The following is a 25,580-nucleotide window of genomic DNA, read 5'->3' on the forward strand; positions in this document are numbered from 1 at the left end:
GATGGGGCTGCAGACAAGCTATGCAGGACCTACAGTAGGTCTAAGAATGGTTATGCACTGTTGCCAAGAATGGAAAGTGTGTTGGAAGTCAGAGAAGTGTGGACCAGACAGGCAAGAGGGGCAAAGGGTTGCCAAGTCTCTCCTGGAGACGCTGTCTATAATTTAAAGGGATGCACAGAAGGATTCTAGCTGGTGCAAATTCTCACTTCACCAGAGTACAATGACGGGGAAAGCCACAACACATGAAATTCTTCCTTCTATGAAAGTCTAACAAGCACAAGAACCCTCTTACAGGCTATATGTGGATACCCTAAGGAGGCAGCTAGGTTTAAGAGAAAGAAAAGGAATTTCAGAAACTACTTAGAACTGAAACCCATTATGGAGGGAGGGAAGTTATAGTTTGGTTCTGTTTCTGAGAAAGTAACATATTAGTTCTAGTTACTATCTTGTGGCTAGCACATTAATGCAATAGTGTGGTCATTTCAAGGCTGAGTGGCATGAGAGAAGGATACACAATCCACTGTTTGAATTTATTTAGAACATTTTTATCCCACCAATTCTCTAAGGAACATACACAGTCCCTCTCCTATTTTATTCTCCAAACATCATGAGGTACGTTTGGCTAAAATCTCACCTACCAAGCTTCAAGGCTGTGGGGATTTGAACCCGGGTCTCCTTGTCTAATGTTCTTAACCAATACATGTCACCAGCTGTTCTGAATAATCATGAATAGAAAATTCAGCATCTTGAGGCCTGCCGTATTGGCAATGCCTGCACAGCCCCCTTTGGCCAAGCCCTGGGAGTAACCAGAGGCAGATTTAGGGCAGCATAACTAGTTCCACCGCACTGGGTGCTGAGCCCAAAGGGCACCTCATGGTGTTGCAACTATGATGTATGGAAGGTGAGAGGAAGGGGAGCAGCAAATTTTGGCCTTGCACCAGGAGCCGCTGAAATTTCAAAGACCCAAGTTCACCACGGTGTGATTTGCCAAACGAGGCAGCCTGGTGGGCCAAATTTGGCCAGTGGGCTGGCGATTCCCAGCCCCAGTTCTAGGTGCTTTGTGATACTAGTTTTGAGTGTGAAATCAGGAAAGGACACTGTAGAAAGGCACATGTGATTAAAATAGCTTTATTTAGGGAGAAAAATCCTTGCTGAATCTTGGTGATTTTACTTTTGATTTCCTGGATTCCAGAAATAATTAGTCTGAGAAGAAAAGTTTGGACAATCTTATGGCCTCAGCACTGTAATTCAGACTCAGAGGTTGGTATGGCACTCTTGGAAGCCCTTTTTGCTGGCACCATTGGTGCTTATGGAATCCCTGAGATACATTATTTCCAGCAGGCCCTAAAATCAATGTTCCTGAAGGCACTTATTCTGTTCTTGCTGATACAGAAATTCCAAATTATATAAGAGAAACAGACTGAGGAATTTGGAGATCACACAGGTTTGAAAAGGAGAGGAGACACTGATTTAGAAAAGGCAGACAGCAAGAACAAGGCACTTGTTTACGCTAGACTGAAGAGCATTTGAAGCATCAGTTGCTGAGATTCATTGGCCACCATCAATGTGTAAGAAGGTGGAACTGAGCTTTCCAAGGCTGAGAGTTCTGTTCCTCAGCCACATTTCTCCTCAGCAGTGTTTATCCACTTCACTGCATTTCATCTTTGAAGTGGTCTTTTTTACTTAGCACACATCAACTGTGGAAGAGCGAAGGTCAGAATGATAGCTATCAGAAGCAGGTGAAATTGAGATACCCTCCTCTGAATTTATTTGGAACTATCTCCTGCCAGGCAGCGAGGCTTTGCATCAGCTCCTCCCTTCAAGAGAAGCCAGTGCAAAGCCCCACTACACCACCAGGTGTGTGTGTGTGTGGGAATCTCCACCTCTGCCTAGTGGCAAAGCTAGGTGGAGGAACGCTTCTCCTTTTGTCGACTTGGCGGGGGGGGGGGGAGGCCTTTCACAGAGCTTTGGCATCAGTCCCTCTTTACCCCAGAGTCCAGGGAGACCAGCAGCAAGGCTGGGTGGCAGAATGGGGGTAACACCCCTTGAGGGGATGGGCACCTGAAGTAGCTGCCTCATCCAGCCTCATGGGCAGGTCGACTTTAAATGTAGTCAACGAAGAAATGGAGAAAAAAACAGTGGGTGCAGAAAGTCACATACACTGCATTTTTCAAGCTCTCCTCGTGGAGAGGCTGAGTAGTTTCATTAGACATGAAAGTATTATGTTTTCAAGTGAGACCATCAGGCACAATTTCAAGAAGGCATGATAAAAAGCACGCTGCAAGCAGCAATATTTCACTCACATAGGCAGGATACATAGATGTGTACATTGTATTAGAATCAGAAGAGACACTGACAGTGTTCTACAATGCGCTGTGTTTTAGTCTGGACTGGAACAGTCAAAAATATTAGAATGGGAAAACCAGACTGCTTGCAGTGGAATTACAACTTGCTGTTCTGAGTTCCCACAAGTGATGACCACTCTTTCAGAGGAGGGCTGCCCAAGGCTACAAGCTTCTGCAGAAAGGCACTAGGCTGTAGTTTGGGTATGTCAGGATTAGCCTCAGCATACTTCTGCAATTTTGCTAGAACCGTAGGTAACCCTACCTCAGAAGCATAAAACATGGGACCACCCCTATGTCTGGGCCAGCCGTAGCCATTGATGTAGATGGTATCAATAGCTTCTGGACAAGAAGCTATTCCATCAGATAATATCCGGAAACCCTCATTGGCAAGGGAATATAGGCAGCGTTCCAGGATCTCATCTTGGCTAATGGTGCATACTGAAATACCATGAGCATTTCTGTACTCAGCAAGAAAACTATGAAGCCACGGATCTGACTTTGCTACCCTTCCCCCGGGTTTATCATATTGGTACCAACCCTTCCCAATTTTCTGGCCATATCTCCCCTTCTCGCACAGAATATCAGGGAGTGGGCTGTATCGTCTTCCATCTCGTTGACGAGGAGGTGTCCCAAGAGGCAGGCTGGGTCCAGTAAGGCCTTGCCCTTTCCTAGATCTCCAGCCCACATCAAGCCCAGCAAGGTCTGAAACACGGAAGGGACCCATTTTGAAACCAAATTCCCCCAGAGCTTTGTCTACTTCCTCTGGAGTACTGCCCTCTTCCAAGAGGAAGTATGTTTGCTCAGTGTAAGAATTCAACATTCGGTTCCCAACAAAACCAAAAGAGTTCCCTACCACAACCCCAATTTTGCCCATAGCTTTGCCAACTCTCATGGCTGTGGCAATGGCATTGGGAGATGTTCGCTGACCATGGATTATCTCTAGTAGCTTCATTCTATTAGCTGGTGAGAAGAAGTGGGTACCAATAACTTGCTGAGGGCGGTTTGTGACAGAAGCAATCTCATCAATATCAAGGCAAGAGGTGTTCGTGCACAGGAAGGCCTCAGGTTTGCAGACTGCTGATAACTTCTGGAAGATTTCCTTCTTCAGAGCCATATCCTCATATACAGCCTCAATAACCATATCTACATCCTTCAGTGCACCAAAATCCAGTGTGAACTGAGGCAAACCAGGCATAGAGGCAGCCAGTGTTTGGCCATTCTGTTGCATTCTTAAAGCTTCCCGTTCTAAAAGAGCAGTGATAGTTCCTCTAGCCAGCTCCAAATGCTTTTTATCCTGTTCAAGAGCCACTACAGGAATTTTAGCCTTGACCAGAGATGCCACGATGCCTTGTCCCATTGTCCCTAAACCTTGTGATAAAAAGGGCAGGGAGAGAAAAGAGAAGGAATAATTAGAAATGTTCTACAGAGAGGAGCTTATTAGGCAATCTTTTAACTTACAATATAGGCAAATAAATTGAGGGGGGAAACCATTGAGAAGATCCACATTTGAATTAACATTACCATCCTGAAAAGTAAAGAAACTACTGCAAGGCTGAAGATGGAAAGCAGCGTTAATGTCTGTGCAAGTGAGTTGGGATTATGCATTTCATAGGGGAGTCTGTTCAATAGCTACTAGAAATTGCACTCCTCTTTTTCTTCCTCTATGCATGAGTGGAGGAGATAAGCTATGTAGCAATTCATAGTTGCGGTTTTGCCAAACTCCAGCAAACTATATTTTTACACAAATCATAGGTATTAGGTTTGGACAAAATGGCTGCAAATCCCCACTAGATACTTCTAGTCTCCTCCACCTATAGAAAGAAGGCTCTTGGATGCTTGTATTCATAATACAAACTATGGTGTACCATCATATCAGAATGCAGCCAACATAAAGTTGTAGCAGAATAGGAATTCCTCACAATCAAGTGACCTTTTTTGTCTGATTAACCATCTTTTCTGTCATGAAGTGTGGTGGTTACCTTCTTGCATGTGGAGCATGCTTTCAAAACCTATTGATCTTCATTTATTCCAGAAAGGCTGCATCAAACTGTTATTAGTCAATGTTCCCCAAAAGCCTTCTGCTCCAAGCTTTATGGAGCCTTACACATGGTGCTTCCTCAGTGACATAGCTATCTAGGCTGGCCTGCTAAATGCTCAATACATTCTAGTTTCAGCCCACTGATTTTATATTTGGACAGCTTCTCAATCTGTGTTCTGGGACAGCTACCTGATGAGGATCAGATCAAAATCCCTTTGTACTGCAGGGGCCAAAGATCAGAATGAGGAAACTTTGTAATAAACAATATTTAGAACCAGCTGTCAATGTCTGAGGCTTGCTAAAGGGGTCAAAACTATGTGACTAACACTTTTGCTGTACAGTGATTTAATTATTTTAAAAACTCATGGCCCATATTATCAGGTTTATGAATGTGACTTGTTTTAGCTGGACAAAGAAATACAAACCACAGGGATTAAAAAATTAATCTAAAGCAGCTTTATGAAGAATAGCTGAAATTATGCCGTCAGTAAAAAAAGATCAATTCCTAGTAATGCGGGTCAAACAAGGTAGCAATTTGGCTCCAGTATACTGTGGGATGAAAAATAACTGAATAAAGAGTTTACAAGATCAAAGACACAAAAGAAAAGCTGGAACCTGTTTGTCTCTATTTAAATGTTTCCTACTACTTCTGGAAGTCCTTTCCCCCTCTAGGTCATCTAATGTAGTTGATCTGACCTCAGTTCCCACTGTAGTTGTTTTCTAGTTGGATGGTTGATTTCCAGCTGGATCCCTGTGTGCATGGGGCCTGTATACTTCCCCATACAACAGCTTTGGGGGGGGGGAGCTCATTGGGGAAATTGTTTTTAAAAAAACTCTGCCGCCCACTGCTGTGGACCAAATCTGAATCATAGTTATATCTATAGGTACGATTCCGCCTTATTTAAACACATACACACACAATCTTGTTTATGAATCTCTCCAAATTTGGCTGTTAGTGGGGAAGGATGCAAAGTCTCTTTATACGCAGAAGAACCTTAGCTTCAGAAGAATCTGAGAAAACCAGTTCTAATTAATGCAGAAGATTAATGGAGAATCAAATGGCAGGGCCCAACACTGGCTCTTTAAAGAGAGCCTTAGGTCTAATACTGAAGCCCAGACTCAAATGAAGCACTACCCATTGCAATGAAGAGAAGACTTGGATCACATTCAAGTTTTGCAGGGGCAGGGGAGGCGGTGTTATATATATTGCAACCACCACAGACAAGTGTCGTTACCTTCATTTCAATAATGCTGTCCTTACAAATTAACACCCACACCCTGCTTCTGTATATTACAGCAAAAGAGGACCAAATCAATTTATTAGGTAGCTGAGCACCAGATATGCTCAAGCAGCAGTCAGTCATGCAAAATTCATCCTACACTGCCTTAAAAGCATTTCAGATTCAGTTTGCTCGAAGCAGCGAAGCAAGTTTGTAGCAACGCACAGTGACCCATGTATAATGATGGAAAACTTGTTACAGAAAATTCAGTAGGCTTAAAATGTATTGAAACATATTCAGATTGTAAATGTTCAATTAAAGTGCTGGTTTACTTCAAAGTTCTTTGTAGTCTCTGAATAATATGCAAATAAGGTGCCAACATGAGGAACAGATGTTGGTAGATGCTAGTGTTTCTACTACATATTCTCTAGATTAATATTAGCTTGGAGTAAGATCCTCCTCTGGGCAAGCTATTCTTGCTCCATTCCATTGCAATGATAATTCAGAATTAATATTTCTGTTTTGACCTGTATCTGTATTTCCATAACAGACATATCCATTTTGCATATCTGTCACTTGTCTAGCAGCAAACCTGTCATTTATGATTTCCCATGAAACTCAAAATGGAGACTGTTCCCACCAAAGCCCATGTGGTAATGCAGATCAGGTCGACACACATTTACGTCTGCATACTGAACAATAAACCACATCCCTCCCACATGTGCTGAGCTTCAGGCTCCATGCTGCTTAACATGAATGTCAGTTCTCCAGTGGATGAGTTCATAGCAACTTGAGAGTTCAGGCTTGTTGGCAGATGTAACTGACGACATAGAGATTTTTGCTCTAAAGGGGTATGAATCATGCAGAGAATGTTAATTAAGATTGCAAAGTGGAAGAAGCAAAGGGGCATATGAAGCCACAGTCCTCAAGGCTACCTCGTGCTGAGGTGAGCTTGCAGAGAGCTCAGGTTGCACCCACTGCAGCAAAGCACATCCTGTATCTAATAACTGGGGAGGGAGGGAGGGAGGGAGGGATACAGGAGGGATGAGATGGCTGGCAGTCTCTTAAAAATCAAAGGGGCATTGCTGAGGGCTGGGCTACTTAGAGAGCTGTCTCCCACTGAGTATACCGATCAATATGCAGAACAGCAAAGGACTGTTGAGAGATCTGTGCAGTGCATCAAAGAGCTTTATTTCAGCTGCCTGTATAAAAAATTAATGAAGGCATTATTTGGGGGGGGGTGTGAGAGAAATAGGAGACGGCAAAATGGGAAGAGTGGCTCGCTACAATGAGATGAAAGCTTCTTAAAAGGTACTTGTCAACAAAACATATTGGGATGAATACATCCTCAAATGATTAAGTACGTTTCAGTAAACAGCCTCTGTGCAAGGGAAAAGCAGTCTTTGAAACCTGACAGCCCCAAGCCTGACAGCCCCTTTTTCTTGCTGAACTTTTACCCATGGTGGCCAGAAGCAAAGGAGCTTTTATGGGCTGTGTAGGTGTAGGTGCACCTTCTGTCACCTCCGCATGACACCTGACAAAAATATCTTCAGCATCTGTTGCAGAAGACCTACTTTCAAAGATCACATTCCAAACACAATAATTTAATAGAGTCAATGCATTATTATTATTATACTGGCTGAGCAAAACAATCTCCCTCTACTTAACTTATCACAGAAGAGGAAGGGATAATGGGCCATTGGTTTCCTTTTCTCCCCCTGTATTGGGAGATTTACAAAAAGGCGTATCAAGCTATCCAGAATTAGAGGTGACAACCTGAAGTAGAAGGAAGGTGACGAGATTCAAAGGAAGGCTGAGCTCCAGGATATTTAAACAGTGATGCAGCTACTGAGAAGGGAATCTGGGACTGAAGAGGTGATACACCAATTTTGGATCTCCTGCATGCAAATTAGGTGACGCTTAAGAATGAACAGGGAACAAAATAGGAACTTTGCAACTGCGACTGAGAACAAGATACCAAGAAATGAATTTAACTCATGGAATCCTATAGTCTTACCTATCACAGCTGCTCTCCGGACTGGCTGAGGGACTGCAGTTTTCCAAGATGCTCCACTGGGCAATGCCCACTTCTCCACCAACCTTTGTGCAAAGAAGGCATATTGCAATGCCTTAGCCTGTCCTGAAGTCAAGAGGAACATGAACAGCTCCCTTTCTCTGCGAATTCCTTCTGCAAATGGCAGGTACACAGAGGCTTTTACAGCATGGAAACACATTTCTGGCGAGAGGCACCCATTGGCCTGCTTCTTCACCTTCACAAAAGCTGCATCAAGAACGGCTTCCATGTTGGGTAGCTTAGGAGTTTCTTTTTGGCAGAGCCTGCGAGGGCCCAACGGCTGTCCTGTAGGGACGGAGAAATCAAGACGACAAAACTAGTCAGTCCATATCTTTTCCTGATAAACTAAAATTAAATTCTTGTCTGTCTGCAGGTGAAACACAGTCTCACAATGCAGCTCTCTGGACACAGCCCTGTAGGTAGGAGTGGATCAACTGTAAAACAGTGTCATCAATCCCAATCCCACAGAGTTGGTCCAGGAGGGAAAACTTAGAAGTAAAGGACCCTGAACAATTAACTCCAGTTGAAATTGACTATGGGGTGCGGCCCTCAACTCCACTTTCAGGCTAAGGGAGCTGGTGTTTGTCCACAGACAGCTTTCCGGGTCATGTGGCCGGCATGACTAAACTGCTTCCGGTGCACGGAACACCGTGACAGAAGCCAGAATGCACAAAAATGCCATTTACCTTCTCACTGCTGCAGTACCCATTTATCTACTTGCACTGGTATGCTTTTGAACTGCTAGGTTGGCAGGAGCTGGGACGGAGCAATGGGAGCTCACCCCATCACACAGATTCGAACTGCCAACCTTACGAGGATTCCATAGTCAATGGAATCAAAAGCTGTTGACAGACTGAGAAGCAGAAGCAGAGCCATATTTGCCATGCCCTGCTCTCAACATAGGATACATCAGGGTGACTAAGATGGTTTTGGTCCTAAAACTGTGCCTGACTCAGAATGAAATGAATCCAGATAAGTATTTTTAAAGTACAGTATGTTTACTTATAAGCACTAAGTTCAATGGAACTTAATATTTATTTACACTTTTTTTAAAAAAGTGTAAAAAGGGATATTCTAACCCTTATGCTTGCAGAGAGGAATTTCAAAACCTCACTGCAGTAAAGAATTTAAGCATTCTACATTTACCAAACGTATATTAAAAATGGAAGCAATCTAAATTGAGGCATATTAAATATTTTCATCTCCCCTGAAATCTGACCTAAGAAATACACAGCATTTTAAATTCCAATCACAATCCTAGATCACATATTTTGAGTGTTCTACAAAACAGCAGTCTCTGAAACACCCTGCATGTTTCTTTCTTCTTTTGTTTAGGAGATAGAGGTGGGAGAAAATATTGTCATGATTGTTGATAATGACGAGGATGATCTCTTTGTAGTTCATGTTACTGTCAATATAGAAAAAGCCAAGATAATATACATTGCATTATTTATGGGACATAACTCTCTCAAACCTTTACAAAAAGAAAGGTGAGAAAATATATCCAGGTATTTCAGTATACCACCTTATGGTACAAGGACTTCAACTGCATATATCAAAAGGCTCATTTACAACATGCAAACACCTGGTTATTTAGGATTCACTGTAAAGGCAGGGCAATCCATAGGGAAATGGAGCCACTGGAAGCAGAAGAAACTGGAAAGTGAGAACACAAGAATGGCCAGGAAGTGCCATATATCATCTGGTCCCTTGAATAAAAGTACTTGTCTGGACTTGCCTAATTTGATGCAGAGAGATTCCTGTTGTGGTGGTGTTGGCAAAAGATTAAAAAAAACAACAACAGTTGAGTGTTTCTAGTGGGATTTCTCCTGCTTCAAGTTCAGTACATCTATTCTATAATATAGAATCGTTCCTCTCCCAAGTGGTCCCTTCTATCCATGGCCATACCTGCCCCATACCTGACATCATGTACAGGGTAGGTGGGCATGGTTTGTGGGAAACAGCCTCACAGGCCAAACTGGGACCGGTGCCTGCAGTCCAGGTGTTTCCCTCCCCTGTTTTACGCCATATATCTATTACATATCAATGTTCAGGAGGTAATCCTCTCAAAGTGACAGTCTACCACTTACTTTAAATTCCACAGATACCACAACCTATACTTGTCCCTACCTGCCAGAGGTGACCATCTGGACCATCTGTGGACTGTAGGTAGTGAAATGTGTGCCATAGGAGTGCATCTGAGCCCCACCCCAAACCCGGTGCAAACACACTCTTTGTCAGCAATTACTGATCTTTCCCAATTGATTCTTAAGAGGAGATGAGGAGGTTTTTGGTTTTTTGGCAGGAGACCCACCCAGACAAGAGCTGGAGGCTCACCTCCCCCAAACTCTGCTTGAAACGCCATTGAAAAATTATGGCAACATAATTACAGTAAGGTCTGCTTTGCAGGAAACCTTCCTCAGACATACAAATTACTGGGCACTGAAACTCTCCGAACTTTGTTGTGTCATGGGTAGAATTACCAACAGCTAAATGGTAACCATTATTATTATTTTTTACATTTGTGCCCCATCTTTCCTTCAAAAAGCCTAGTATTAAAAGGCAGCCACTGTTCAGACTTCATCTGAACAATGGCACAGTAGCTGCCTCCATGAACACAAAGAACTATGGAACTCTGATAAATTGACGGTATTTGCTGCTGTATGCTGAAAGCAGCATTATTTTCCAGGTTTTAGTGCCATCAGGTGGACAAAGCGAATAGTGTGATGTTAAAAACAGCTGATGCAAACATATTCCCCCCAAATACAATTTCTGTTCCTTGCTCAGAAGACATCTAGCTGAATTCAAAATACTCCCCCCTGCTTTTTACAGAGGTGCAGGTTGCACACCACTTGAGTAATCTGTGGAACAGGATCAGAGGGCAACCCTGTGCATGTTTATTCAAAAGCAAGCCCCTTTGGTTTCAGTGGGATTTATTCCCTAGTAGGAATAGATGAATTTGTCCATTTTGGTTTCTCCTAGTTTCTCATTTTCCCACCCTTTAGCTTAGTTCACCACCTCTCTTCATCAGTTCATAAGTTAGTTAGTGGTTGGTTTTTTTAAGTCTTCATGAAAGACTTAAAAAGACTTTTAACCCTCCACTTCACAGGCAATCTTTGTATGCAATTTTGTCTAACATTCACATTTTTGCAAAGCTATTTTCCCTTATATAATGAATTTTTGTGTGATATTTTCCTGAATATATGCATTTGAATGCATACTTTACCCTAGCATGTGCATTTTGGTAAACATTACTTGGCTGGAGAGCTGCATGGCAAAATGTAGAGAACTGCAGATTTTGAAGAACGTCTGTTTCAATTCACACATTGTTTCAATTCACATATTGCTTCAGAAAGTGCAAAGTCTGTAGGATTGCATTAAAATGTGAACTGAATCAAACTGCTCTCCCAGTTCCTAGTAAGTGTGCGTATAGGACAGCAGCCTCAGTGACTCAGCCAGCAGCACCCTGAAGTCACCCTGCTTGAAATGTGGACCTCTGTGCATTGGAAATGTCTCACCAACTATTGCCTTCAGAAGGGTAGTGAGAAGAAGTACGATTTTATGGGTAGCCAAATGTGGAAAGATCTAGTTGTTCAATAATTTGTTTTCTGGTGCTTAAAAAATATATTAACCACAGAATTCTATGAATATTTTAATCAGAAGTAAATGCTGCTTGCTCATTGAGAATTTCCATTCCACCTTAAGGAGCAGACGTGTGGAACTGTTGCGTGTCACATGTCTGTTTACATTCCAGCACAGCTTGCTGGGAACTTCCATTGTGTTTATTGCTTTTGTTTTTCTCTGTCTCTCTGAGAAGATGAAGAGAGAGACGGCATGTTTCTTTGTCCTGATTTATGATTAATAAATCTGTAGTTGTAGTATGCTTTCACAAGCCTCACGCCTATTCTGTGTGCGCAGTTCGATCTGCTGATAGTGTGCCCTGGCTTTCGAGCCCGGGTCGCTGATTTACGTCGGAGCAGAGGCTGATGGGTCTTCTCAGTGGGACGGCTGGAAGGAGATGGCCCAGCTGGGGCTAGCCAGCTGGCCTTGCGGCCCCCTGCATGTCGACAGCCTGCACAAGATGGCAGCCATTGGCTGCCATCTTATACTCTCTTACCAGGAATGACCAGCATGACAGGGCAGGAGTGTACAGCCTCCCTTCCCACAGCAGTGTTGCTGTCACTTACTGGTATCGGACAGGGCAGCAATGAGATCAGAGCTAGACAAGCACACCAGTGCAGCCAATCTGGTGCTTGTGCTACTCCAACTGTGGTAAGTGCCAGTGGCACCACTTAAGCTCAGTGGGACTTACTTCTGAGTAGGGATGTATAGGATTGTGCTGCTAGTCACCTGTTGGTCATGTTATGTTTGTCGCATTAAGCTTGCTTGTGTTTCATAAAATAGGAGTTTCTTGACGGTGTGATTATTAGACCCGCTCAGTCACAAGCGTGCCTCTGTTTTAAAATTTATAACCGATTGTGTTTTCGTTACAACTGGCAGTAATGACGCTCGACTCCAAAATTATAGGCCAGCCATTTGTTGACACTGACTCCGCATAGACACATTTTCACGAGGTATATGCACCAAGGAATGTGCTGCTCAGTGATTCAGACAGGCCTCAGGTGCTCCTGTAGGGTCCTGCTGGCGTTTGTCCTTTAACTCACTGCACAGCAGATGCCTGGATAACAACAAAGAAGCAAACAGACAAATATATGGAAACTGCTTTAGCTGCAAATGGTGGAAACAGAAAGAGATTTAGCTTAAACCATAGAAAGAAGTTCATAACTGCAAAACCAGATTAGCAGCATAGCAGATTGTTTTGTGCAGGTTATAGAAAGTCTTTGCTTGGAAGGCTCCCAATCTTCCTTGGGGAGTGTTTACCTCTTTTGGGAGTGGGTTTCACACACCCTCCAAAGCCTTGAGCCGTGTTTTTTGGCCAGCCAGGGGTATTGTAACTCCTATGTTTTAGAAGACCCAGGCAAAGAGCCTTGGTGGAACACAGGAGGACATTCAGTGCTATGATGGCAAATATTACAGGACTGGGAAAGTTATGGCTCTCCGGATGGTGTTGGGACTCCCAACTCCCATCAGCTTCAGCCAGCATGGCCAAGGATAGTCAGGGATGATGGGAGTTGTAGTCCATCAACATCTGGAAGGCCACAGGTTCCCCACACCTGACATGAATTACTATTTTCAGACATATATTTACAACATTTATATACTACCTAACATTGAATATGTTCAAATAAAAACACAATAAACAATAATACAATAAAGGTCCAATAAAAAATTTTCCATGATCAGCAATAAATGCAAACAACTGGAGTAACACTTCAGGGAACGCTCTTCCACCCCTATGAGAACAAGGTTATATTAACTAAGGACAATCAAGGCTGCATGAATTCCTACCTTAGTCATGTGATAATTTTGAAAAAAGCAATGTTTTTGGAATCCCTTGATCATCTATATTCAGAATCCTATAGCTTTATTTGAAAAACAAAAACATAAAACAGCTCCACCAGTTAATTGGCAGGGCATCAAGTTAACCAAGGATTTTTGTATAGACATTTATGATTTGGTAATACAGTCTTATTATTTTCCACCAACTATCCTGTGTATCAGGGCTTTGTACCATTCCAATGTTGTACCTTAGTAAGGTTACTGTCCTATGCACACTTATGTACCAGGGAAGGAGCCCCACTCAACACTTCTGAATAAACATGCATAGGATTGCTCTGCTAAATAAATATTTTCACTGATATTTGTCTGTGGCTTATATTAAGGCTGGGCTTCAGGTCATGCCTCATGTGTTATGCTGCTACCCAATACAGTTAAGAACTCTTACCTACTACTCTTTCTGCTAAGTTTATGGCTGCTTCGATTGTTTTTCCTTCCACAACCCCATCTAGGATTCCCAGTTTCAGCGCTTCAGTTGCTGGCACATGTCTTCCTGGCATGAAGAAGTGGGAAGGAAGAAGAGAGCGAAGAAGGCAGAGAAGACAACATCAGGGTTTGCTCCAGTTGGACTGCCCCCCCTCTGCCCCCATCTGCATAGTGTTACCTGACACCAACTGTCCTGTGGGAAGGAAGAAAGGAACAAGGGAGGCAGGCAGCGACAAGATTGGGACCTATACCACTTGAACTCCCTCACCCTGAGCCAACTTATAGCAACTGCCATGCAGGAAGGAATATCTGCAGCCAGTTCCAGTTCCAGTGGGTCTGGTTGTTTGTTTGTTTTAAGCATGTGGGTCTTTGTGTATCTGTTGCATTTATAAATGTTGTTAGCTACTTTGAGGACTCTAGCTAAAAAGTGGGATAGAAATATAGGGTGCAATGCAATGCCACGCTCTTCCAGTTGTTCTGTCTGCAGCTTGGCAGATGGAATCATCACTCCCTCTCCTCTCCCCATGCACTATTCTGTGGGGTTCTCCTAACCCTAACCCAGAGCCATTGGGGGGGCATGGGGGAGGAGAGTCGGGAAGCCTTGTTGTGCAAGCTCAAATCCTTCCACTGATGGGACTTGTGAAGTGATTCGTAAGGGGAGTGCAACTCCACCCAAAACAGTCTGAATGTCCAATATTGTGACCTTATATACATCTTATTACTTAGAAATTTCAGGGATCGAACTTAGGACCTTATACATACATAGTGTGTGCTTGTCATGGCCATTTTCTAACATGTTACTTGCATAGATATTCATTATCTTGTAATGTCAGTAAAGTTATCCAGCTGCTAATATACTTGACACCTGTATGGTTAGCATTCACATCTGGAGGAGCTTACCTGTGGTGATGATTTCAAGTGCAGCTGGTACTCCAATCAGTCTGGGAAGTCGTTGAGTCCCGCCAGCACCAGGAAGTAAGCCTATTGTGACCTCAGGTAAACCTACCCGAGCCTGGAACAAAGATTGGGTATTTGTGATGCTTGGTTAGAGAGTTACTGGGGCTTATAATATATTTTTTATTTATTTAAACAAGAACATACACTTCAATAGCACCCAAGAACAAAAAACCAAACTGAATGAAAACAGAGGGGGCGGGGATGTGGAGCTACCTCACTCTCATTTATCAATGATGTCATAGTCTTTAATGATAAATAGGTATCCCTTACCTGGGTTATGACTCTAAGGTCTCTGGGTGGTGTGTTGGTTGGAGGTAATATTCCAAGTTCAAACTCATGGAGAGAACATTTATTAAGGAGCCCTTCCAACAAGCTGACCTATCTAAGCTGTTTTTTAAAAAAATCATTGTACCTGCTTATTTGCAATCCTGTAATGACAGCCCAGTGCTACTTCCAGGCCTCCTCCAAAAGCCACCTCTTCAATAGCAGCCACCACTGGCTTTTCACTCTTCTCTATCAGAGAAACTACTGCTTCCAAGCTGGGCATGTCTCCTTGACCTATCCTGGGAAATCCTTTGATATCAGCACCTAAAGAAATTGAACAAAACTACAAATATATATACAATCCCTTCAAATAAGCTATCCAGATAAACCCTTCTTCAAATTGGTAGATGACAACCAACAACAGGGCAGATTCACAGACTTCAAGAAGGGTGAAAAGTATAAAGATTCAATTTGGTGTACAAACATTGTTTCCTGAAAGCATATCCTACATTTTCTGTCTTTGGGACTCTCTGCAGAACTTTGGCAATGGAGAAGCTACAAATAATGGAGAAGCCACTTGTAATTGTGGAACCACTGAAATTCCCATATTGCTTTATTTTGAAAAACTTATGTATGAAAACTAGAAGAAAATAGCCTAGCTGAATCATACATAGCAGAAATCTACGCTGTTTGAAGCAAAATTTCATGGCAGAAAAACAGACTACAAAAATTGTGTTGAGATGTAATATATCTAGTGGGTAATTTATTAAGGGTGGGTACTGGCTTTGCTCCATGGAAGGTTATCTGTGGGTTTCGAGGGTTGCTTTTTGTTCACTTTCAGTCGTGTGGTCAGTCTTTCAAAGCAATGGAACTACACTTGCATAGCGGATAGTGAACCTGCTCTTGAGACATTCGTAATGCTTTTTAAGAGACAAAATCAAAGAACTCATTCCATCAATTATATACAGGCAGGTGTCAAGTCAATAAGAATTCCCACTATGGGTCTCTGGTATAGGATCTTGCATTGATCTGCTGTGCCCAATTACATTCAACATCTACTGACAATCAAGGAAAATTTAATCACTAGTGGAGTTAACACAAAACCAGATACAAGGGTTAGATGGTTAGCAAGTTCTAGGGTTAAGTCGATGATGCAAACAGATCCAATTAATCACAAAAGGGCCAACAAAACGTAAACTTTAACATAGGCAAATGTAGCCATTATAAGCAATGTCAAGATAAAGGCAGGTTAGAGCAGTGTTTTCCAAACCTGTGCAAGTGGATCGTTGGGTTTTATAAGCAAACCCAAATTAATTATTGCTTTTAATACTTAACTGGTATGATGAAACCTCTAACAGCATTTTGTTTTGTTGGCATATTATAATGCTCTGTTGTCACTTCTAACTGAATGTAGGAAAGGCTTGAGTCTTACTTTTTTTAAGACACCGCTCTGGCATCTGGCGGCAGATCCGGTGATGGTTTGCCACAAAGTGCTCATTTGGGGAGTTGTTTTGAGTGACTGTTACAGCTTGCCTCTGATGAGCACCTTTTGGCAAACCATCACCGGATCTGCTGCCAGGGTTAGTTAATAGTTTAGCCAAGGGTGATTTGAAGTTTGTTCTGCCAACATTTGTCCACTACTTTTCTGCTGAAGAAGCAGAAGTTTGAGTGAATGTGAAACCCATGTGTAACTAATCTTACAAGGTTGTCTTTGTTTGTGCAAAATGAACAACAACTCAGTGAACTGTCGTGACATGATTCTCAAAGATAACTTTGGGGAAGTGAGGTGATCTGAATTTTGGCTTCATGTTACTCACATTACTCAATTGCTACTGAATATCCTGAGCTAGCTGATGAGGCAATACCTGTGCTATTGCCATTTGATAATACCTATCTTTGTGAGTCAGGCTATGAAGATGAAATGTGGTAGCAGGGTTATATGAGATGGTGCATAGGTGCTGGCTCCCTGGGGCCCTGGGTGCCTGAGCACCCACAAAATTCCCCATGAAAGGGCCGAGCACTCACATATTTCAGCGCCAGGTCCATACACGCTGCATGGCACTCACAGCCCCGGGCACCTACAGTCGCAAGGCCAAGCTGGCACTCCTGAGTTGGTAAGTTGCCTGCTTTGGATGGGGTCACACCTTCCTTAACCTTTTCAACAAATTCCACATTATCAGGAATGTTAAGTACACTTTTGCTTGGATACCTCAAGTTATAATTACAAAACACACAAATTTACAGTTGGAATGCCAGAAACTGATGGCTGCTGAAGACAAATGGTCCAAAATTCATGTGACAATAAACTGATGGGTCACTGTACCAAGTACATTAGGGTTATGAGTCATCATACCAAAATATTTGGGAACCACTATATTAGTGAATGAGGGGAAAACAATAATATTTGATGTCATCAGAGACTATAATGAATATGAGTCTTCAGTTCTTGGAACTCTGGGACATTTTAGTTACAGAAAAATCACTTTATGGTCCTTTAAAAATAGTGGTCTGTTAAAGGATCAATAGACATCACAAGATATAAGGAAAGGCACCCAAAACTCTACTTTCATTAGTACAGCACGGCTAGTACAGATTAAATGTACTGGCATTTAATTAGCCAGGATTATTTTCAGGAACTACTGAGAATACAGTTGATTCCATGGTACCAGTGCAGAGTTGCAAAACATATTAATTTTTAACAGGAGCAGAAAAAAGGTGATACACAAGCATGAGTTCAAAGGCTCTTACCTGCGCTGAATTTCCCATTTGCTCCACAAATCACAACAGCTTTCACAGTGGGATCAGTATTTGCATGCTTCACATCTCGTTCTAAAGCCAGTAATGTTGGAGGGCTAAAATAAAGAAAATAATCACTGAAAGCGTTAGGGGAATATCTGATTTGTTATAAAACAAATCTCTAAAACATTTTTTTTAAATCATGTGGAATCTATTTGGGAACTCTCAATGGAGGGTTCTAACCATTCTAACCTGACCTGAACTGTACAAAGATGTTATGTTGAGTCCACAGGTAAAACCAATGTGCATGTAACGTATTTCTTCAGAAATAATGGCAATTGGATGGCCAAGCCTTAGAATTGTATGCTCTTCCATGTGCCTCCCTCCAATCATAGTTTGAAGCTAACTGTAGGCCTGATCTACACATGAGCAAAAAGAGATGGATGAAGGTGATAATGACCTGAGATGGAAAAGTGATAATATTACTTCAAGGTGGAGGTGTGGGATACCATTTCTGAATGCTGCTCCTATGTAAAAAAAACCCCAAAACTTTATTGGTAGGTAAAATCTAACACCATAAGAAGTAGGCTGGGCTAGAATCTCCTGATATGCAGTGGTGTTTGTTTGTTTGTTTTAAATTGCAACCATTTTCTTATTTTGTTTATGCATGGGGATATTACAAATATACAGCAGCAGCATCTGCATTCTGAAGTTTTAGAATCCAGTCTAGTACTTCAGTATTCTACCATGTCATTCTTCTCTGTGGGTAGACTGAGGCCAGTAGTTGGTCAGTTCCGACAAAATGTTCAAAGCAGAAAAAGAAGGGAGAAGTCATTGGGTATGAGGAGAAGAGAGGAGTGAGAAGGTGTGAGTGAACATGAGAATATTTGAATTTTTGTTCTCATAGAAGCTTGATGGTGAACAGCAGGCAATATACTCTAAAGAAACATGGAGTAGCTATACTGATACAGAGCTGTTTCTAGAGTATTTAGTGAAAATGTGATTTTTTGCAAAGACCTCCCTTTATGGGGAAAACAGTAGCCATACAAACAACATAGGTACATAAATATGTATCCTAGACATTGCTGTGGTTGTGCTCTGCAATGTGCAGCGGCAGAGCTGGGGGGAAACAAAGCGGCTGCAGTTTTCTCCCTGGGCACCAGCACACAGAGTGGCTAAGGAAACCCAGCCAGATGGGTAGGGTATAAATAATAAAATAATAATAATAATAATAATAATAATAATAATAATAATAATAATAATAATAACACTTTCTTGTTCACAGTAAGCCATCATTTGGATTACTGTTATGTGCATTGATAAAGTATGAAGCCTGAAAAGATATGAACTACCTCTAGAGGGAGCTAAAATGGCAGGAAAAACTTTGAAATAAATTCAAAACTGTGGTAATTCCCCATTACTTCTTCCACCTTCAAGGCCAGCAGAAAGTCACAATTAGAAACTGAAGATGCAGTAATCTTAAAGTCATTTGAACACACCAGTTTGAACCCAGACTGACTGATTTGTTACGTGAAAAACACTGGTGCTACATATCTCACATCACAGTAAACATAACACACCCTACACAGAGATTATTTTATAATGATGTGCCCCAGAGTAAATGGGGAGTAAGTGTGTTTTGCAGACAGGTATTGCACAACTTTAATTTAAAAACACTACTGCATCATGTGAACATTTCAACATATTGATATAGATAAGGGAGTTTTTTGGACACCTTCTCAATTAGAATCTCAGCTCCCTTACTGCATGTCTGTTCTTGTACTTCTGAAGCATAGAGCATGTACCTGTGTGGTTCTTTCTTGCAACATACAATGGTACCTCGGGTTAAGAACTTAATTTGTTCTGGAGGTCTGTTCTTAACCTGAAGCACCACTTTAGCTAATGGGGCCTCCCGCTGCCACTGTGCGATTTCTGTTCTCATCCTGAAGCAAAGTTCTTAACCCGAGGTACTATTTCTGGGTTAGCGGAGTCTGTAACCTGAAGCGTCTGTAACCTGAAGCGTCTGTAACCTGAGGTACCACTGTATACAATTCCATACCATGGCTCCATGATCATTTGTGTGGGAGAATTTAAGCAGTTGCGGCAAGTCAGTTTGAAACCGTATAGCAAATCCTATAACATGGTTGGGCATTAGCAATGCCAAATGGTTTTTGCAAAAATAGTCAGGGATAATATGACTTACGGTTCCAATCATATGCACACTTAGTTAGGAATAAGCCTTAGTGGACTCAGTTCGACTTACTTCCAAGTAAATATACACAGGAGAGGGCTGTTAGGCTACAATTTGTTATATTCAGCATTTCAAAGTGTGGTGTGACAGAAAATATATCAGAAATGTTATATTGCAGGAATATGTAGACTGAGGGATCTACTTTGCTTGTTACTTAAATTCCAAGATCTACCAATTGGAGTCAGGTGCAAGATAGGCAGGGAGGGGAGCTCTTACACTTACTAATACGTATATTAACTTTTTGCTTTCACCAGAACAGGGGCTAAGTCCTCTCACAAAAATACCCCCCAGTTTTCTTCATTTTAATAGTGTAATATTGAGTGTAGAGTCTTGTTGTTATTGAACTACTGTGGGTCGGAAACCCACACAGTGATTGCCCAGAGATCTACCAACATTGGCCAGAGTTAAGGGGAGGTGCTGTATAGTTTAGTGGTGGAGCAAAACGTCCCAAGTTCAGTCCCTTGCATCTCCTGGTAGAGTTGGAAATAGATACATGCCTAAGAACCTGGAGAGACGCTGCCTGGCTGTGTTGACAATACTGAGCTAGATGGATCAATGGTGCCTTATGCCATGTATTCTTGGAGTCATTTGAACAAATTCAGTAAGATGACATTTTACATTCTCTATGGAGCTTCATCTCCGACAATCTTTACACTGCCTTTGAAGTAACTAGTTTATAGTTAAAATACAGAAGCACAGTTGTCGTCAATGCATTGTAGCTAACTGTTTATGTATCATTTTTCAGGGAACTAGCTTACCACTGGAAAACAAAAAGGCTAAGTCTGGGTTCCATACTGAAACTGTCTCGCTAAACATGGAATAGAAAAGCAGGTTATTTAATAGCAAACAGTAACCCAGTATATTATAACGTGATCACGACCCTGGCTCAACCTAATAGTATCCAAAGTCCTGAAAAACACAAGACTTTTGAGTTTACATATTAACCAGATTCTCAGCCCATGACTTTTTCCTTTTCTTTGGATGATCTTTACCATGCCAACGTTACAATTTACCATTAAAAGTGGAATTTTACATATATATATATTTTAAAGAATTAAGATGATTACTTCCTGCTTCCTGTAATGAGAAGGAAAATGTGATCCAAGGAATACTCTCCTTTGCTCCAATGTAACTTCAGGCTAGGCTACTACTTACACTATTTGGCTCATAGGTTTTGTGACATGACTGACTGCAATAGTAGTAGTAACAATAGCTGCTGGCAGTCAGCTCATTTTCAGCACGCAAATTCATCTTTATTGAACATTGTTGTTCTTGTTGTTTAGTCGTGTACATCTCTTTGTGACCCATAAGTACCCATAAACATGTGATGGGACAGGAATTCCCAGTTTTTCCTTCTGGGTGAGGTAGTGACTCCATTATAGGCCCACACAGCCCTGAAGCTAAAGAAAAGCCACCTTGACAGCAGCCAACTGAAAGGCAAGATAAAATGTCCCAAATGAATGAATAAAGCTATCTGAGCTCTACAACAAAGGTTTTATACTGTGGGACTCTTATGTTCTGCCAGCCCCTTTCCTAACAATGCTAAACTTCAGAGGGACCAACAGGTCCCTTCTTCTAAGGATGCATTACTGAAATTGCATTGAAAAATTCATTCAGATTTGGAAACACTTTTAAGTTTCTGAATATGAATGGGTACTTGTGTTCAATAAAGATGAATTCACATAGCAATTTTTTTAGTGAAAGAGTGAATACAGAATTGTGTTCTAGCTCCTGGGAGATAATGAGCAGGCAGATGGAGACCATGTTTGTTATGCAGCTCCCCTGCAGATGATGCTGGTAGGATCAAAATGAGGAATGTATATGGAATAACAGTTCTAAGAACCTGTGGAAGACAATAGGGTGTAAAGTTGTTGGTTCACACCAGGAAGTCAGTATAGATGACCAGGACAGGGGCCAAAGACTAACACAAAGCATATTGCTAAGTCAGGCACAGATACACATCTCTGGCTATTCTGTATTCACTGTGAAAGAACACAAACCTACTGTCATCTCCGTCCATGCACAAGCACAAAGCTGTCCTAAATTATTTTGAAACTCCTGTTTGGGAAGCAGAATTATGCAAAATACATAATATGCCATTTATACTTTATAAAACATTTTGAAGATTGCTCAGCATATTATTGCCTTATACTTTCTTTCTTTGGCGATCACTTGTAGCCGTGTAAGATTGTCTTCCATGAACATGGTCTTAACAGTGAGTCTGTAAGTGACTCTGGATCACCAGGCAAATTCTGGATCCACACCTCCTTCCACAGTGGAGACATAGATTTCTAGGTGGGAGTTGATCACGGTGAGGGTTTGCTAAACATGCCTTCCTCTTAGCTTGTTTATCCTTTTTGCCCTGAGTTCCTGCTTCTTCAAAGTCCATGACACCTTCGGTAAAGGCTGTTCTCCATTTGGAGCGCTCACAGGCCAGTGTTTCCCAGTTATTAGTGCTTATCCTACATACTTCAATCATCTCCTTGATTGCACAGCTAGGAGAGTTTCTCTACTTGATCAACGAATGTTTGTAGGTGAAACTGTAGTTCTCAACTACAGTGGTACCTCGGGTTACAGACACTTCAGGTTACAGACGCTTCAGGTTACAGACTCCGCTAACCCAGAAATAGTACGTCGGGTTAAGAACTTTGCTTCAGGATGAGAACAGAAATTGTGCAGCGGCAGCAGGAAGCCCCATTAGCTAAAATGGTACCTCAGGTTAAGAACAGTTTCAGGTTAAGAACGGACCTCCAAAATGAATTAAGTTCTTAACCCGAGGTACCACTGTACTATCTATATTGCCTTCCACTTGTGGCAGTAAGGTTTCTATTGTTTACAATCTGGGCTGGTGTGGTGCCACAGAATGTCCAGTTATTCAAGGCACACTGACCAGTTTGTAGTCCAGCTTCTGTGAGGGTAGGAAAAGTTGTTAGTTTGGCTGTGATGAAAACCTTATATGGGAAGCAGCCAGGAGGTTCTGTATAATGAAAGGACAGTGGAGAGCTAAGGAAGTTGATAAAGAGAGTAGCAAAAGGAATTTAGCTAATTCTGTAGCTTGAGAAGTAAGCATGGTGAAGACAAACAGTTGAAGGGAATAGCCAAGGAAGAAAACAGGACATACTTTTGTAACACAAGAAAACATTTAATAAAAATAAGGAAGGAAGGAAGGAAGGAAGGAAGGAAGGAAGGAAGGGAGGGAGGGAAAACAGGACTGAGGTTGTAAACTACTGGCAGGCAGGAAAGCAAGCAAAGCTTTAGAGCCGGGAGAAACTGTGGGGCAAAGCGCCAAGAGGGCATAAGTGTGGTAGGTTTGAAGTCCAGATCCTGACAGGGAGAAATCTGCCAGTTAATGATTTCTACTGTCACTGATCCCACAAAGGATAAAGGAAGGCAAAAATAAAAAAAATAAAAGGAGAGTGTGTGGGTGCTGATTTCCCATGCTGATTTGAACTAACTTTTGCTGCAGGCAAGAAACAGTATTTAAGATTGGGGAAATTTTTGTATCAGTCTGGAATTAAAGGCTGGAAAACAGTTATAATTCACATGTCTCATGTATATACATACAGTGGTGCCTCGCAAGACGAAATTAATTCGTTCCGCGAGTTTTTTCGTCTTGCGAGGCACGGTATTGGAAAAGTTTTGGAAAAGCTTCAAAAATCACCAAAGTCTTCAAAAACCTCAAAAAAGGCTACCACACCGCGTGCTTTGAGTTGCTCCTCGAAGTCAAGTCGCAACTGTATTAACGGTGTTAAGAAAAAGGAAACAAACTTGCAAGATGTTTCCGTCTTGCGAAGCAAGCCCATAGGAAAATGCGTCTTGCGAAGCAACTCAAAAAGCCAAAAACCCTTTCGTTTTGCGAGTTTTCCGTCTTGCGAGGCATTCGTCTTGCGAGGTACCACTGTATGGTATCTTTTGTCTATCAGAAAATTCAGGGCTGGGACTCTGAAGTGCAGAGGGGTAAGCCATAACTTAGGGTCCTCACGCTGCTTGTGTGTGCTTGTTAAACTTGAGAACAAAGCTAACCACCCAACTAGGGTGAAAGTATCTCTGCAGTACCAAACTAAAACATCTCAATATCATGCTGGCTTATGCACTGCTGAAAAATTAGGGTTGGCAAGCAAGAAGTTAGTTGTGGCTGCAGTCCTATTCACAATTATTTGGAAGTAAAGAAATCCGGGGACGCGGGTAACGCTGTGGGTTAAACCACAGAGCCTAGGACTTGCTGATCAGAAGGTCGGAGGTTTGAATCCCCGTGACGGGGTGAGCTCCTGTTGCTCGGTCCCTGCTCCTGCCAACCTAGCAGTTCGAAAGCACGTGAATGTGCAAGTAGATAAATAGGTACCGCTCCGGTGGGAAGGTAAACAGTGTTTCTGTGCGCTGCTCTGGTTCTCCAGAACTGGCTTTGTCATGCTGGCCACATGACCTGAAGCTGTACGCCGGCTCCCTTGGCCAATAAAGTGAGATGAGCACTGCAACCCCAGTCGGCCACAACTGGACCTAATGGTCAGGGGTCCCTTTACCCTTTACTAAACAAATCGGAGTAAGGGTGCAAAGGCTCTGCTTACAATCCAAAACACCTAAGAGGAAGCATCATCGAGTACCACGGGACTTGCTTCCATGTAAACATAAGCAGCTAGTCCAACATCCTGTTTTCACAGTGGCCAGCCTATGGGAAGCCTGCAAGCAGAATCTGAGTGCGACAGCAAGCGACCCTCCGAGTCATGCAGAAGAAGCGCATGCAGGCTCGCTCGTTGCCAGCGTATCTTTCAGCGGCCGAGCCTGCTTCGGGGGTCAAAAAGGCGCTCTCTGGGGTCGAATCTGCAGACGAGCAGTTTCCACCCGCCAACCAGGAGCCCGAGAACCCCTTGCCTGGGGCGAAGTCTTCCCTTGCAAATTACCTGAGCGTGTTGAGTGGAGGATTACACAGTCGAATCACGGCCACTGCAGCCGATCCCCGCGTGTACAGAGCCATGATCTCGCGCGGACGGACCCCACGAGCCCAAGAGACGCTTCGAGCTGGATTAAGCAGCACCGAGAAGAAGGCGGCTCCTGTGGGAACCAGAAAACCCGGACTAACCAGACTCCATGACGGGCGGGCTGGGGAGGAGGCTGGCCCCGTTTGCACCCGAGGGGGAGGTTCCAGCACCAAATCGTGAATTCGCGCCTGCTTGGACCCACACTTGCCAGATGCATGCTCTGCAACATGGACGGAGCCAGGATTTTTTGGGGGGGGGGCAGAACCGACGTGATTGGTCAGTTAGTTAAGTATTTCTATTGTTTTACTTGATCCAGGGGAGGCAGCTGCCCCCTCCCCCTGCCCTCCTGGCTACGCCTTCGCTCTGAAATTGCTCCAATTTATACAACCGTTCACTCTCTGATACGACGAGCAGTTTTCAGGGCGAGAATTCACAGAGGCTGCATTCACGCATGCGTACTCAGGGCAAAATACTTGCAGCAAGTAAGAGCTGCAAGCTTGGTAGAGAAAAGGTCCCACTCAAATCAGTAGGACCAAGTTGAGAGTGAACACGCTGTAGCCCCCCGAATCAGACTAAATGTTCCCAGAGGGACCATTCAGATGCCTATGACAGGACTGCAAAATCTCTCTCCCATTTGCCATCCCCAGCAACTAGTTTCCTGAGGCATACTGCTGCTGCCGTTAGAGGGAAACGGGTAAAAGGCGGATCCGCTGATTTTAAACGGATCCTCATGAATTCATATGATTTTTTCATTCAGATTAAATAAAACTGCCATGATACTGTAGACCATGTCTCAGTCTGTAGGCAGCATCAAAAAAATCATAAGGTATGATAGC

The 25,580-nt window shown here is 42.6% G+C and overlaps 2 protein-coding genes across 2 annotated transcripts in view; one reads left to right on the top strand and one right to left on the bottom strand.

Moving 5' to 3' along the window:
* MAP3K13 (mitogen-activated protein kinase kinase kinase 13) overlaps positions 1 to 25,580 on the top strand; it is a 75,755-nt gene that overhangs the window by 7,016 nt on the left and 43,159 nt on the right. The window lies entirely within an intron of this gene.
* Positions 1,117 to 25,266, bottom strand: EHHADH (enoyl-CoA hydratase and 3-hydroxyacyl CoA dehydrogenase). Its single transcript, XM_053389766.1, has 7 exons — positions 24,667 to 25,266; positions 17,530 to 17,633; positions 14,930 to 15,105; positions 14,461 to 14,572; positions 13,523 to 13,627; positions 7,621 to 7,962; positions 1,117 to 3,713 (listed from the first exon to the last, which is right to left on the bottom strand). The coding sequence occupies exons 1-7, from the start codon at positions 24,738 to 24,740 to the stop codon at positions 2,443 to 2,445; spliced, it is 2,184 nt and encodes a 727-aa protein (XP_053245741.1). The 5' UTR covers positions 24,741 to 25,266; the 3' UTR covers positions 1,117 to 2,442.

Source organism: Podarcis raffonei, chromosome 5 (assembly GCF_027172205.1).
Source record: "Podarcis raffonei isolate rPodRaf1 chromosome 5, rPodRaf1.pri, whole genome shotgun sequence".
NCBI classification, from domain to species: domain Eukaryota; kingdom Metazoa; phylum Chordata; class Lepidosauria; order Squamata; family Lacertidae; genus Podarcis; species Podarcis raffonei.